This window comes from Python bivittatus, unplaced genomic scaffold (genome assembly GCF_059951505.1).
Source record: "Python bivittatus isolate LINGU-HERP-01145 unplaced genomic scaffold, Pbiv_v1 ctg000440_np1212, whole genome shotgun sequence".
NCBI lineage: Eukaryota > Metazoa > Chordata > Lepidosauria > Squamata > Pythonidae > Python > Python bivittatus.
Window position 1 is genome coordinate 76,535 of NW_028277063.1, and position 15,707 is coordinate 92,241.

At 39.4% G+C, this 15,707-nt stretch overlaps 1 protein-coding gene across 1 annotated transcript; it reads left to right on the top strand.

The window, feature by feature from the left end:
* Positions 1 to 7,602: 7,602 nt before the first annotated feature.
* On the top strand, positions 7,603 to 14,937 carry LOC148215671 (vomeronasal type-2 receptor 26-like). Its single transcript, XM_088142362.1, has 6 exons — positions 7,603 to 7,736; positions 8,033 to 8,330; positions 9,116 to 9,976; positions 11,332 to 11,559; positions 12,917 to 13,043; positions 14,036 to 14,937. The coding sequence occupies exons 1-6, from the start codon at positions 7,603 to 7,605 to the stop codon at positions 14,935 to 14,937; spliced, it is 2,550 nt and encodes an 849-aa protein (XP_087998488.1).
* Positions 14,938 to 15,707: the final 770 nt, after the last annotated feature.

Here is a 15,707-nt window from a genome sequence, read left to right on the forward strand (position 1 = left end):
CTACAATGATCAATACAGGCAAACAAGCTGTATTCATACATTATGATGTATGTTCTTGATCTTCAAATTACTACACATAGATTATTTTATCAAATTTCTATTGCAATCTCGTTGCCAGTTTTTTGTTTTTTGTTTTTTGCTTTGAACTGCATGAATAAATTGCATGTCTTTAAGAGTTAACTGCTCTGAGATTCAAGTTCTTGGCAAGACTGTGAAAGACAACACAGACACATCTGTATGATCAACAACGCACTCACCAGTACTGAACACTGCTAGTTGCTATGGGAACTAAACTAAACCTAGAGAAAATTGCCCACAATGCTTTGATTAATCATAGCTTTTAGTCTAACTGACTTCTAAAGCAGTGGTTCTTAAACTGTTTCACCCAATGACCCCTTTCCCCAAATTCTCAAAAAATGTCATTCATCCCCCCCACAAAACAACAACAAAACCAGACAATAAACCAACATAAATAAAACATAGAAACTCTCGGCTCCCCCAACCACACCACATCCCCACAAACTGTATCTCCAAGGAATTGTTCTGGGCTCCAGAATGCTTGTGGGAAAAGTCAGGTCTTTATGGTTTTTGGCATGGCTAAGAGGGTATGGACGTGCTGGATCTCAGGGGGAAGGGTGCTGCCTAGGTCCTACTGGATAGCATCTTTCAGCCTATATTTTCAAAGATGATCGATTTTCAAATAATAATAATTTATTGAACTTGTATACTGCCTAGCTCTCAATGAGAATGGGTGGCATACAATTCTTTTGAGATGGACAGGGCTCTCGAAAGTGTCACTACAGCAGAGGTGACTATTTCTATTACTGATTTTTCAAATGAGCTTTGGCTGGTGGCTAAGCTTCTACCAGAACCAGTGATTTATACTCATCTGTATAATTATAAGGTAGGATTTTTTGTTAATTGCAATTTCTGTACTCTTTTAAAAATGCCTTGCTGAGGGATTTCCAAGTGCATTCTCTGCATCATCATGATTGTTGGAAAAATTCACTATCAGCAGTTCCATAGAATTGCTAAAAATTGTAGTCCCCTATTGTAATCATGACATTATTTATATGCCAGCTATGTATATATGGACACTTAATTCCCATAAGAACTTCCTCTTTTAAGTTGGAAGCACTTAAAGATTTACCCTGTTGGTAATCTTTGCCCCCTTTTCTGTTTTTATATTTATACTTACTTAAGGTGGTTCTCAAATCCTTCAAGCATGCCCCTTCTACTGATACTAGCATCTTAATATCAAAAAACAATGTCCTTTATTGTACCCAGTAATTCATGGAAAAGAAAACAACTTGATTTTTGTTATCTGTCTTCTTCAGGGTCATCAGGAAGTTTCTGTTTACCTGCTCTAACATGCTCTTCAGAATCATAGATGTAAGGATAGAATATTATTTGCCCACACTTGCTATAGAATCTCTCTAGGCTATAAATATGTCCCTAGTTCTATCCTCATTACTGACACTATGAAGGAGTACGAACGGGTAGACAACATCCTTTTCCTTTTACAATGGTTTGGGCAACCTTCCCCTGAGTCTCCTTTTTGTGGCCCTGAAAGCCCCTTCTGATCTTTATGATTGATAACCACCAGCAGTGTTGTCCACCATTTCAAAAGGATGAAAGATGAAAATTAGTATAAGCCCTCCAGTACGGTTAAGTATATATGTACTTTTTTTTTAAGTACCCTCTCCTAAACCAGTCCACAAAACTACCCCTCAGCCTCACCCCAAAATTAATCCCTGTCTCTCTGAGCATGAAGGGGAAATACATGGTGGCTGTGGAGATCTTCTCCATCCTGGGCTCTACTGCGTATTTCGGCCAAAGCGCCAGATCATTGTCGTGAAGCCGCATTTAAACACGAAAGAACATCTGACGAGGAGGGTATTTTAACAGTCTTATTGAAATGTCTGTTCTTTGCCAATTTTCTGATGAGCACTTTTTTCTCTTATTAATGTTGAAGTAGACCTTATGATTTGATTAAAATATTAATTAATAGTAAGACTTCATAATTAACATAAAAATGACGTTTTTTGTAATATGGAAAGATTGTGCAGTCATGGTTCTACTGGAGTTCTGTTGTTGCACTGGATTCTTTTAGGATGTTGAGGACTAAGAAAAAGCCATGAACTACCTTGTAGACAATCCAGTTCACCCTGCTGGATAATGAGTTTCCCAGCTATCAACCAATTTCCTCACATTTGTAGCAAATATATTTCCAAACCTTCCTTTTTTCCCAACTGGAGGGAGAAATGGTTCCACTTTTTGTGTTCCTTTTTTTTTTTAACCATCTACAGACTGATGGGTTTGTATTGTGACAAAAGTGAGTTTGCAATGGAAAGAAAGGGTTAGCCTTCCCAGACAGAAAACATGAGCAGATAAGCTAATTCTACTTTATTGTAGGCTACATTAACAGAATCTTGCAAGTCTGAAAGTACAAATCTCCCATGGCCTTCTGTTCAGCCTGAGCTAGGAGCCTCTTATTCCATCCATGATGCAGCTGTGGGATATGCCCTCTCTTATCTGACTATTCCCTAGGCAGCATCTCTTTGCCCTCTCTCTCAAGGCCTTTCTCACATACCATTACCGAAAGAAAGCAAAAGAGAAAATTGCTCTGGATTAGAAAGGGGGGAAAGGTAGAAAAGATCCAGCAGAGTTTTCACACTGAGGTCCACTGGATTCAGTGAACTGTAGAACTGATATAGCAAGTACTAGTGCTATGCTCACACTGCATGATATATATTCCCCTCTCACCCTGTGGGTGGTACGTGTCTTCCTCAATCTCGGGTCCTCTACCAGAGGCCTGGGAGTTGGAGGGTTCTGCGCAGTATCTTAGCTGTGCCTAGCACTGCACTCTTTTGCACAGAGAGCTCTGATGTTGTTCCTGGGATCTGTTGGAGCCATTCTCCCAGCTTAGGAGTCACGGCCCCAAGTGCTTCTACCACCACTGGGACCACTTTGGGCTTGACTTTCCACATCCTCTCTATTTTCACCTTCAGGCCCTGGTACTTCTTCAGCTTCTCATGCTCCTTCTTCCTGATGTTGCTGTCACTTGGCACTGCTACATCTATCACTACCGCTGTCTTTTGTCTACTACCACGTTGTCTGGTTGATTGGCCAGTACCTGCCTGTCCGTCTGGATCTGGCAGTCCCACAGGATCTTAGCCCTGTTATTCTCCACAACCTTCTATGGAATCTCCCATCTGGACTTGGGGGGGCTCTAGCTCATACGCTGTGCAGGTGTTCCTGTACACAATGCCAGCTACTTTCACTGGATTCAGCGAACTGTGGAACTGACGTAGAAAGTACTAATGCTATGCTCACATTGTATGCTATACTCATAAAATAACGTATAATTTGCCCTAATATGTCTGTCTTTCAGAATATGGGGAACCATAAGCTATGGAATTTCATTTTAATGTCTTCAGGCAACCTAGCTGTTGTATGCTATCTACCTTTGGAACTTTTAATATAAATATATAGCAACTTGGTGATTAACTAGTGAAAATAATGTTTAGTCATGGGAACAAACTTCACAGTAGCTGAATTATTGGTAATTTTCTGTGGATGAATATGGTAGTAAGGTTGAGAAAGTTGAATGCCAAAATGGGTCACACAGTCAAGAAAACTATCTTGATTTTGTTGAGTCCCCCCCGCCCCCATACATTAGTATAAGTGGCTTAGGTGAAAGGATGAAAAGCAATAAAAATCGTTATAATGAAACAAAGGATGAAACAAAGTTGGAGGAATAACAAACACATTGAAAGAGAGATAGAAACATATTCGAAGAGGGTTTTTGGTTTGGCACCAGCTGAGACCCCAAGGTAGGGGAGGAGAGGTAGCAATAGTCATCACAGGCACTGCTTCACAAGTGCCCAGTTGTGAGACAATAGACCCTGACCGATCCTGCCATCATGAACAATCAAGGGGGATTATTGGGGGCCCATAATCCGCAGCTGCAACGTGATCGCGGGGCGGGAAAAAAGTGCGGGAAGGGGGGAATATAACAAGTGATGCAATTGTACCAAGCCAGTCCTGGCTTTGCTTGTGACTACTACGTTACGCATGAGTAAACCTTCTTTGTGAACCACACGTGTCACGAGAGTTTCTCTGTCGAACGGGGCAAACCTTACACCCCAGACTGATGGTCTTGGGGGACTTCAATCTGCCATCCCTGGGACGGGCCTCGGAGGCAGCTCAGGAGTTCATGGCTACCATGGCAGCCATGGGCCTGTCCCAGATTATCCATGACCCAACTCGAGACAGTGGTCTCACACCGGACTTGGTTTTCTTGTCCGAGCAGTGGCAATGTGATCAGAAGGAGGAATTACATCTGTCCCCCTTGTCATGGTCATAAAATGTCCTGGTGGCCTTGAGATTCCTGTCAGCAGACGGCAGGAGAGAGCCCTGAGCAAGCCCACTCTTCACATTATATAGATATTGTCAATAGCATCTGCAACAGACAGATAACAGAAAGATAAAAGGGCTAATGCAATTACCCAGCACCGTTTCCTCTGGAATGCTTTGATAGGCTATTTGATTGACCTTACTTTCACTTTTCACAGCTGGAGTATCGTTCCTGATATGATCAACATGTACATGAACATCAGGGTTTAAATTGTGATCTCCTATTACCTAATTCTAGGTGCTTAAGGGCAAGTGCCTGGGCTATGTTAGTTGTCTCCAGTAGGTGTTAAGTTCTGCTTGTATACTATTGCTACTAAGCATCACAAAGAGCCATACTGAACAAAGGCACTAAATAACACAATTCTGTCTGCTTAGTATACTCCATACCACCACAGGACCTTACAGATTTTCCCCCTCTGCAGCAGGGCAATATGAGGGTGGGGGCACAGAATGATAATAGACAGACCAACCTGAGGATGAGCCCAGAGAGGACCTAGTACAGACCTGCTGGCAACAGCTGGGACATATGACACAGCAGGACCTGCAACAGGTGGGTCGACAGGCCAGACAAATATAAAAGAAAATTGCTAACAGAAGAATCAAAAGTCCTAAAGCTAGTATATTTTTAACCCACCCCCAGATAGAGGCAAAGTTGGGGATGCATGATAATAGCTTATGGTCCAAACTACTCTCTAGGACTTGAACATTTGGCTTGGAGTCTCAAAACTGAGCCTGCTTGTGAATCAGACCTATATGAGTTTCTATGCAATCATGTTGATTAATCCATACACAGCAGGAGGAATTTACCAATTTACATTGTGCTCCTTGTGAAGTGAGCAAGTTATCTGGAGCCATTCCATATTTATCCTAAGGTGGCCAATTTCTTCTACTCGTTTTTGTAGAGTATGTCAACCATCTGTTACTGTGTGTAAAGCTAATTCAACTTCAACAGACTCAATGATGGTGGCTTCCAGTAATTCATAAAGCTCTAAATTTGGTAGTAAACCCTCAGAAGAGTTTCTAGTCTCCTAGGAAAGCAATTGGAGGTCTTTCCTAAACAGGGAGCAATGAGGTCTCTGGAACCTCAAGCCAGAGTCAAGCCAGATTCCTTGATTTACTAAACACAAGCAAGTTCTGCCATTTGTTGCATGTCATGCCTAACTCTAGAAGGTTATAGGAGGTGGTGATATTTAAAAATATATAGTATAACATATATACGTGCTGTAATTATCATAGGTAAGTGTACTTTGCTACTATACTAAATAAAAACTATGTCCTGAGACATAGCCTGCTAAAACAATGTATTGTTCCATCAAATTGTCACGATGGTCTGGGCCATACAACATCTTAAGACGATGACTGTCACCCCAGGTCATGCTGAAGTGCACTCTACCAGATTTCACTTAATCCAAGTCTAAGATATGCTGCAAATCCGGCCAGTCTGTGTCAGAAAGATCTGTCACCTCTGCATTTATTAAAAATCTATTTACTTTTAAAAGGTAGATACCCAGCTCAAAAGACAAATTATGAAAATCATGTTTTCCAGATACAGAAGAAACGTGCATTTCAATCACAATCATAAACCAAACGGTAAAATCAGTGAATTCTTGCAGAGCAGAACGCCTCTGGATACTTGGCTTTAGAGTGGATATAGCAGCAGGGGTACGTATTTATTACGTATGTTTCATCTATATATTTAAATACATCTCCAACTCATCCTTTTGGGCTCCACAATGTTTTGCCAAATATAAAAAGGAATTAAAAGGAATCCTAGTTAGGGAACAATAGGAATAATAGGGAAATATAAGTAAGCCTAGTTTATATCAACATATACCTCCCCATTGCTTTCTATTCCCTCACTCTTTGCAAGAATTGAAGATGTTTTTCTAGATGGTGCAGGTCATATTGCAAAATATGGCAAGTTTGGATGTCACGTTCTCTGCTGCCCTGGATTATGTGAACACAGAGCCATGTGGTTTAGGGCTTGCTTGGAAATCATTGGTGATATATCTTTGGCCACATTAGGAAACTATAATCGTAGCTGAACAGTTAGGTGTCATGGGCCATTCTTTAATGATTCATCTGATTGAGAACTAGAAGAAGTTGTCCAGGAAACTCAAAGATTTTATGTTGATCTGGAAAAAGTTTCAACTATAGCCAGAACATTCAGGGAAAAGTCTTCATCTTCAACTAAGTCACTCCCAAGGCAGCTTTGATTTGATTCAGGAAAATGGTTATAATCCCACAGGGGAAAGGTTGAACTTTAATGGATAGTGCAGTACAATCTCAATAAAGCTGCTTCCAACCTGACATTGACTATGGAGGGATCCAAAACATTCTTTCTCTAGTTCTACAGGGACTGGAAGATTTTGATGAAAGTTATTCTTTGTCCTATAATTATCAGAATCACTATGTTTGAACCCTATTTCTTTGGAAGTCTCTAAACTACATAACGTTTCTTAAAAAAATATCTGAGCCACAAGAGACAAGACCTCTTTAAAAAGTAAAGCAACACTCCATAATCAACAATTACATTTATACTCCATGTTCTATTCACTTGTGCCATTGAGACTTTAGAACATATCTGCAGGGGGGGGGCAGGGAACCATCATTGAGAATTTTTAAAAATTGAAAACACACTTCATTCTGTTGTATAGAGAGTTTTCTTAGTTTTGTCAAGAAATCATTGCTTCTACTGAGTGCAGACATTTTTACGGTGACCATGCGGTTGAATAGAGGTGCCTCTGGTTTAAGTCTGCTGGCATTCAAAATAAGTTTCTTATTCCCCTTTCTTTCTGATTCTATCAACGGGGGTTGGAAAGCCATGTGCAGTCAGCCTTCCAGAGCTCCAGGGAAAATTTATAACTCCAGAGAAGATGTGCTTCTTGGGGGATTTTATTCAGACACATTTCCTGATTTGCCCTTGTACACTTTCACAAAACCTCCAGATTTCTTCCTAAGGGGACTGTAAGTATACTTTTCCTCTTCAGACTACAGTCATTTCATCTTCAGAGCAAAGTGACAGACTAAGTGTGAAAGGTAGACAGCACAGGATCAGACGCTGTGGTTATCCCTTGGGGGGTGCAGAATTGGCAGTGTTGGAATACAACCAAAGGATCAGAAGCTACTAGATGATACACAAAATAGAAAAATGGGATCTACACATAATGTGTTTTACCTGCCATGAGTTCTATCTCACCCTTTGAAAGTGCCTTTTCACTAGAAACTCTTACTGAATTGATGGCCCAAAGCACACCCAATGCTAATCTTGCTTTCCCACCCATTGAAAAATGGATGTATCAAAAAGCTCAGTTCAAGTGGGTCCATTGAATTCTCCATTTCCATTCTCCAAATGGAAAGATGGGGAGATTTTATTTTATATTATATATTGTGTGTTGGAAGAGCAATTATTATTATCTGGTAGTAACAGATGAAGGTTAAACATGCACTGTTGGGATTCACTATCCATGATCAGGTTTTTAGGAGGGAGGGGAAATTAATTAGAAGTCACCTTTACAGAAATTAGTGAAACTGCTTATATAGTTTCCAGCTTCTTGCCTTGTTATTTCTTCCTAATATAATGATCTCCATCAACATAAATCTCCCATTTCAGCATCATTCCCAAAAACTACCAATATGTTCTTTCCATGCTTTTTGCCATACATGACATCAAGAGAAACATCAAGCTGTTACCCAACACCACATTTGAATTGGAAGTCTATGAAAATTATTTTAACGCAAGGATTGCTACTAAGAACGTGCGAGATCTTCTCTTTCAGCGACAAGGGAATCCCATCAATTACTATTGCGCCAGAAGGAGGAAGAGAAAGGTCCTGGCTATCATTGGTGGCCTCACGTCCCCAACCTCCATCCAGATGGCCCACATTTTGAATGCCTACAAGATTCCCCAGGTGTGGGCATTTCACTGAAATCTTCTGTAGCTTTCAGAAATTAGGAAGCATTTCCTTGATCCTCATTCAGTGTTGGTATGGTTAAAGCATATTACTCAGTAAAGTTGAATGTGAATAGGAGATGAAATTCTAAAAGGCAAAACTGTTAAAATAGTTGTGAGCAGAAAATATGGACAGAGCTAAAATAAGATACTATAAGAATTACGAAAGTATGTTGAATAAAATGCTGGATGTCAGAGGGAAATTGAAAACATGGAGTCTTATATCATGAATCTCCCCAAGTAATTCTCCAATATACTAAATACTGTATTTGGAGATAGAAGTGAAACTGTGACTCGTCCATTTTCTTCTAAGTAGAGGTGTTTTTGTAGAAAGAGAATGTTCTGAGATTACAGTGGCCCTAATCTAAAAGCAGTGGGAAAGGGTTGTATGTCATTATTAATGTAATGTTGAGTTGTAACATTTGTTGAAATTGGTATGGTGAACGTGTGAGCTCCACCTGTTTCTTGACTTTAGATCCCATCAGGTTTCTCCAAGATCTCTAATGATGAGAGATGAATGGAACTGAAGTCCAGCAATTGGTGGAAGGTTAGAAATTTCAATCCGGAGGCTTTTCAGTTCAATAGTTTATGTGATTCTTCCTTATTTAATCATAGTCTTCAACTAAACTAACATGCAGAATTCACATACAGAATGAAAGGCAATTTCTTCTTCAAGACAAAAGGTGCACGTCTCAATTTTAATGCTTCTTTTTCTGTTTGCTTCACTATTTATTTGAACCGTAGCTCAGTTATGGCTCCTTTGATCCAATCTTAAGTGACAAAACTCGCTTCCCTTCCTTCTTCCGCATGGTTCCCAGGGAAAACTTACAGTATGAGGGAATCGTTCATTTACTGAAGCATTTTGGATGGAACTGGATTGGCCTCTTAGTACCAGAGAATGAAAGCGGGGAAACCTTTCTTCGAAATCTCCAGCCAAAGCTCTTTCAGAATGACATCTGCCTAGCTTTCCTGCAGATAATCCCAATAATGAAAACTTACATAGGAAATAGACGTTCCTTCATTAAAAGGCTGGGAAAGATAGGAACTGCTATCTCAGAGCTCAAAATCAATGTCTTCCTTGTTCATGGGGACTTCCAATCTATGGAAGGTCTACAGCTCATTCTTTATATGTTTGAATTTCTCACCAAGAGTCCCTTGAATCATCGAGTCTGGATCATAACTGCTCAATGGGACTTCACAACTTCATTTTCTTGGCTTAAATTTGCATTGCAGACTTTCAATGGCACAATATTCTTTACACTGCATACAAACAGTGTGCCAAGATTTCAGGAGTTTCTTGAGAGCATAAATCCTTTCACTCATTCCTTTCCTTTCATCTATGAATTCTGGTCTTCTGCATTTCTCTGTTCATTCCCCCAGCATGATCTGCATCTAGGAAAAGGAAAGAACTGCACTGGGAAGGAAGAACTAAGGAGACTCCCCAGCACTGTTTTTGAAATGCAAATGTCTGGAGAGAGCTATAATATCTACAATGGGGTTTATTCTGTATCACATGCTTTGCGCTCTCTGCATTCAGCAAGAGTAAAACCAGTATCTTTGAGGAATCAAGGCAGGCACAATTCTTGGAAAGTTGAGCCATGGCAGGTAGGAGTTCTCTTAAGCAGATGTATCTGAGTAAGAGCTGCAGGTGAAGCTGAAAACAGCAATCAGGAGGTTACAAGGAAGACATACTAGATTTCTATTCAAAAGTCAGCTACTCAAACTTCCATGTGAACCATCGGGGATCAATGAATGAAGGAAAAGACAAGGAGAAATATAGAGCTCAACCTTTTGAAGGCCTTGAATTTTTTCCCTCCAAATGAGGTATCAGCTCCTGCATTTAAGGGTTCATTCCTGATTCTAATGTTACCAAGTTTTATGCCAAGTCAGTCCAATTGCTGAAAAAGAGGTTTCCTGTCTCAGCACCTATGATTTGCCGCTAAGCGCTGGTGTGACATCCGACAAGCTGCAGGAAACAAGGGCATGCCACAGTGCCCCTAAAGCATTGATGTATTGAATGACTAGTCAAAGAAAATCCTTGGGAAGGGATAAAGGGTCAGATAAAATTTGCATTGTGAGGTCTTCTTCGAGTGACTAGCTTGCGTCATATCTGAAGAAGCCAATATGTTGGGGCTGGAATTGTGTTTTGGCATCACCATTTGTGTGTTGTCAATTTTCCATCCTTGTGATTCCTTGCAGATGCCTATCTTAGCAACCCATAATATATATAGCAATTTCACCCACACATAAACACACACCATATCTGTAGGTGGATAATGGGTGTTTGAAGAAAGACTGTAGAAAATTACGCCCTTTAAGACAAATTATTTACTCACCCTGGAGCAAATTGCTGTAACCCAGTCTGTTCTGTTTCAAGCCCTTCCCAAAGACCCAGCTTTGATTTCCCATTCTGGAGCTGTGATGTGATAAAACAGCCAAAAAGGGAATGCCCGTCCTTTAATACTCAGGAAGGCTATAATCAGACCAATCTTACTTGCCCAAATCTCAGGATCTTGCACAGATGTTAAGATCAGAGACAGAGAACCTCTTGGTCATCCACAGGACAAACTAGTGCTATGGAGGAAAGCTGATGTTAATTTTCCAAACAATATTTTTGGAATGAACCCTAGATTGCTGATCTTTTCCCCTTAAAAGAAAGACAAGGCATTTGTATTGTGAGGAAGGAAGGGCAATATAGCATTGGACGCTTTCTAGCCATGCACTTGATGGTCAAGTGCTCCTATCTTGTCACAATTCACTTCTTCTCCTCCAACATTGCCTTGGACCCAATCCATATTCTGAGAATTGGGGCAGGAGAAGCAAAATGGCTTCTACCTATTTTCATGTTGTCATCCTTCTTACACCAACACCTGACTTACTGTAATTTTAATTGCTGTCATGACTACAGAAATCTCTGAGGTATCAGTTAAAATCTAACTTTTTCCCTCCCTCCAATGCAGCTTCACTACTTTCTCAGACATGTGCGTTTTAACAATACTGCGGGAGATGAAATCTTTTTTGATGAGAAGGGGGACTTTGACCCCGGATATGACCTCTTCAACCTGGTCACGTTCCACAATCAATCCTTTCAGAGAGTCCAGATTGGGAAGATGGATTCCAAAGCTTCCGATGGGAAAAAGTTCAAAATTAAAGAAAGCACCATTGTGTGGAACCACAAGTTTCAGGATGTATGTGCTCAGGGAGTGTGTAATTTAAGCAAAGTGACCAACGGCTGATTCTGCTTAACCTAGAAGATACATTTTTTGTAGTGACCGTTTTTTTCCAGATATCTGAAATGATTTCATTTAAATCTTTTTGTTGGCCGAAGCTGCTTAATTTTCTTTTTGTTATGCTTAACGTAGGATAGATTCAAAGCAATAACATTTTAAAAATGGAGAAATCTTAACTGTAAATAACTTTTGCATAATTATAAATTATGAGCTAAGTATGAGCACCTTTTTCTATTTTTCTATAAATGAGTTACAACCCATGGGGAGCAAAATAATAATAATAATAATAATAATAATAATAATAATAATAATAATAATAATAATTTGGAATGAGGAAAACATTATCAAGAGACTATTTCCTTACAGTTTTCTTTCTTTCTAAATCATGCAGCATTTTCAAGAAATATTCTTCCTTTTTTATTGACTTTAATGCAGAGCATATTTTCCTCTGAGAACATTTCAAAAAGAAACGGATCCAAAATTGTATGGATAGGAAATCATACAAAAGAAGTTAAAAGAAAAATATTGCTCCCATTGCGAAGAATTGTCCTTCTGAGACCCTTTGTGTAAATCAACAGTAAAAGCAGGATTTTTTAATAAAAGTTCCAAAATTATGATAGACCCACCACATTCCCAAGATTCTATGGGAACAAATTTTGAAACAATTGGAGTGTTCTATCCTAAGAACCAATCAGAACTTGAAACCATCCCCTGCTTCTTTTTTTCTCCAACTAGGCAACAAGGTGGAAACTGAGATTGCTACTCAAGTTCTCCATGAGGATGGCACATTTGGTGTGCACGTTTTCTTAAGAAATAATTCTCTTCACCCATTTATCTATAGAGTGAATGACAGGTTACAACTGCAACAACTATCATCAAATCAAATCTTTATTACAGTCAAAGATCAGCATTAGGAGGGTAGGGTGCAGCCAATTTAAAAAGCATAGAAAATACATCAGAAAAATAATAATAAAAAAGCTAAGAGATATAAAACAGAAAGCATATATCTAAAAGGAATCTAAAAGAAAAAATTATGAGAAGTAGAAGATATAAAAATGTATCTATTAAAATAGAAAGTATACAACTGTCAACATCTATAAGCATGGTGTTTTTCATCCACTTCAGTGGCCCAACGTTGAACAGTAAACCTGGGAAATTTGAAAGTATCAGTTAGGACATTTTAAGCTCAAAAGTCTTTGCACACTTTAAGAACGTAGTAAGTTCCTGTCTCTTCCACGTCCATTGCAAATAAGGGGGAGCATTTCCATAGGCTGCATGAATCCTGACCCTAACCCTTCCTTATGGTTATTTTTAGGTACGTCCCTGGGCCAGATGTGTTGAAAGCTGCCACCATGGGTACAGCAAAGCCGTTCAGGAGGGGAAACCAGCTTGTTGCTACAATTGCACTAAATGTCCTAAAGGAATGATCTCAGTCCAGATTGGCAAGTAGAAGAAATTAAAATTTAGAATCAACATAAAAATTGGAATACTAGAATGGAGAATTCCACATTTTAAAGCTTCCACCCTCTATAGACACTCAACCTTCATTGAATAAAGTATCAGATTTTATTTACAATCATAGACCAAAATTCTTTCTAAAAGAACAAGATGTAAGATGGTATAAGGCGAAAAGAGGAAAACATCGCTCATTGCGTTTTGACATGGAACAATTTATCATGACAAATCATACTCAGAATACATAGTGGAACAGTATTTTGCTTGCATTTTTTAAAAGATTGATCAGGAAATGGAAACTGTGTGTTCTTTTCCATGCTATAGTTAGAGAGGTTTATAAGCAGGGCTGATGTTAATTCAGAGTGATGGACAGCTCAGCAGAACATGTGATGTTGACTCGAGGACACCCCCATGAAGGGAGAGATTTGATCTTGGAAGGAAAGGTTGTTCTAACTCCCTTCCATAAGTTTTCACAGGAGGGCATTAAGCCTGGCCAGAATAAAAACTGTTTTGTGACACACAGAGATAACGTAGGAGAAATACTCTGAAGTAGATAAAAGCCTCTTTCAAAGGATGATGTTACAGTAGTGAAAATATAGAATGATATCAGATTTTCATTGGGGTTAGATCTTTTCTCGAAAAAGACCATGTGTAGCTTTCAAAATGAAGGGATTTACTTAGTCAAATTCTGAGGAAAGGGAGAGGGAGCAGTAGTGGCTCATTTAAAATGATCAAATGTATGTATACATGGTATTATCTCTCTCAATAGCTTTTGAAATTCAATTTTGGGGGAATAATGAAAAGGGCAAATTAATATAGATAAAGTTATGGAAAACAAAGCTGAATGCTTACCAATCGATTATAGAATAGCACCCTTTGCTGATAAATAAAAAACAAAACAAAACCAAAATATAAAGGGTGTTTATGTAGAAAGGGAATTCTTTTTTTTTTAAAATTAAAATTCCCCTTTCTATTTCAGATGCAAACCAGTGTGAGAGATGCCCAGAAGATCACTATTCCAATGAGGAAAAGAATCAATGCATCCCCAAAATGTTCAGCTACTTGTCCTTCAGGGAACCCTTAGGAATTATTCTGTCTTCCTTTGTTCTTTTCTTTTCAGTGACCTCCATTATTGTGGCACTTGTTCTTATTCTGCACTGGGACACCCCCATTGTCAAAGCCAACAACAGGAGTATCACGTGTGCCCTGCTTTCCTCTCTCCTGCTTTGCTTTCTCTGCTCCTTTCTGTTCATGGGTTGGCCTGGAGAAGTGACCTGCTTTCTTCAACAAACGATGTTTGGCATCATTTTCTCCATCTGTGTTTCCTGCATCTTGGCCAAAACCATCACGGTAGTTCTGGCCTTTCTGGCCACCAAGCCAGGGAACCGGATGAGGAAATGGGTAGGGAAAAGACTGGCAGGATTTGTCATTGTCTTCTGTTCTTTCCTTCAAATTGGCTTGTGTGCAGTGTGGCTGGCCACCTCTCCTCCCTTCCCAGACTTGGACATGCATTCCCAGACTGATGAGATCATTGTGCAATGTAACGAAGGCTCAAATATGATGTTCTACATTGTTCTGGGCTACTTGGGGCTTCTGGCCAGCATCAGTTTCACTGTGGCTTTCTTTGCTAGGAAGCTGCCTGATACATTCAATGAAGCCAAGCTGATCACCTTCAGCATGCTTGTGTTTTGCAGTGTTTGGGTGTCCTTCATCCCCACCTATCTGAGCACAAAGGGGAAATACATGGTGGCTGTGGAGATCTTCTCCATCCTGGGCTCTACCGCTGGCCTCTTGGGCTGCATCTTTCTCCCCAAGTGCTACATCATTGTCTTGAAGCCACATTTAAACATGAAAGAACATCTGACGAGGAGGGTGCTTTAACAGTCCAATCCAAGTGTCTGTTCTTGAGCATTTTTCAGGTGAATATTTGTTTCTCTTATCAATGTTGAAGTACATTGTATCTTTTGATTAGAATATAATCTTAATAGTAAGATGTCATAACTGATATAAAACTGATTAATGATTTCTTTTTTAACCTATATGTAAGATACAGTAATGGTCTCACTGAAGTTTTTAGTAACTTGGGGAGGCAAATGATTCCTATGTTTTTGTTTCTTTTTTTTTCCCCAAGCACATACAATCTGATGAGCTTGCAAGGGGCAAAAGAGAGTGAGAAATGGAAAGGAAGAAACAAAAGAGAAAATTGCTGTGGATGAGAAGGGGAGGAATAGCTGCCCAGAGTAGCCCTCTGGGGAAGATGGGCAGCATATAAATTTAAGAAAGAAAGAAAGAAAGAAAGAAAGAAAGAAAGAAAGAAAGAAAGAAAGAAAGAAAGAAAGAAAGAAAGAAAGGAAGGAAGGAAGGAAGGAAGGAAGGAAGGTGGGAAGGAAGGAAGGAAGGAAGGAAGGAAGGAAGGAAGGAAAGGTGGAAAACACAGCAAAGTTTTCGCACTGAATTCATTCATGGGATTCAATGAACTATAGAACCGAATTTACAGACTCCTAGTGCTATGCTCATAATACATGCTATACTCATCTAAACAAAGTATATTGTGCCCTAATAGATATGGAGACAGAAACTATCAAATTTTAATTTAGTATCCTCAGGTGTAGTCTTATGAACCTAGACATTATATGTGTTTGGTCTTTTAA

What these genes read in the sequence shown, in the direction of transcription:
- LOC148215671 (XM_088142362.1), top strand. Translation starts at nt 7,603, where the DNA reads ATGAGTTCTATCTCACCCTTTGAAAGTGCCTTTTCACTAGAAACTCTT. An exon ending in TATCAAAAAGCTCAGTTCAA is followed by an intron (nt 7,737 to 8,032) that starts GTGGGTCCATTG and finishes CTCCCATTTCAG; the next exon opens with CATCATTCCCAAAAACTACC. An exon ending in ATGCCTACAAGATTCCCCAG is followed by an intron (nt 8,331 to 9,115) that starts GTGTGGGCATTT and finishes TTTGAACCGTAG; the next exon opens with CTCAGTTATGGCTCCTTTGA.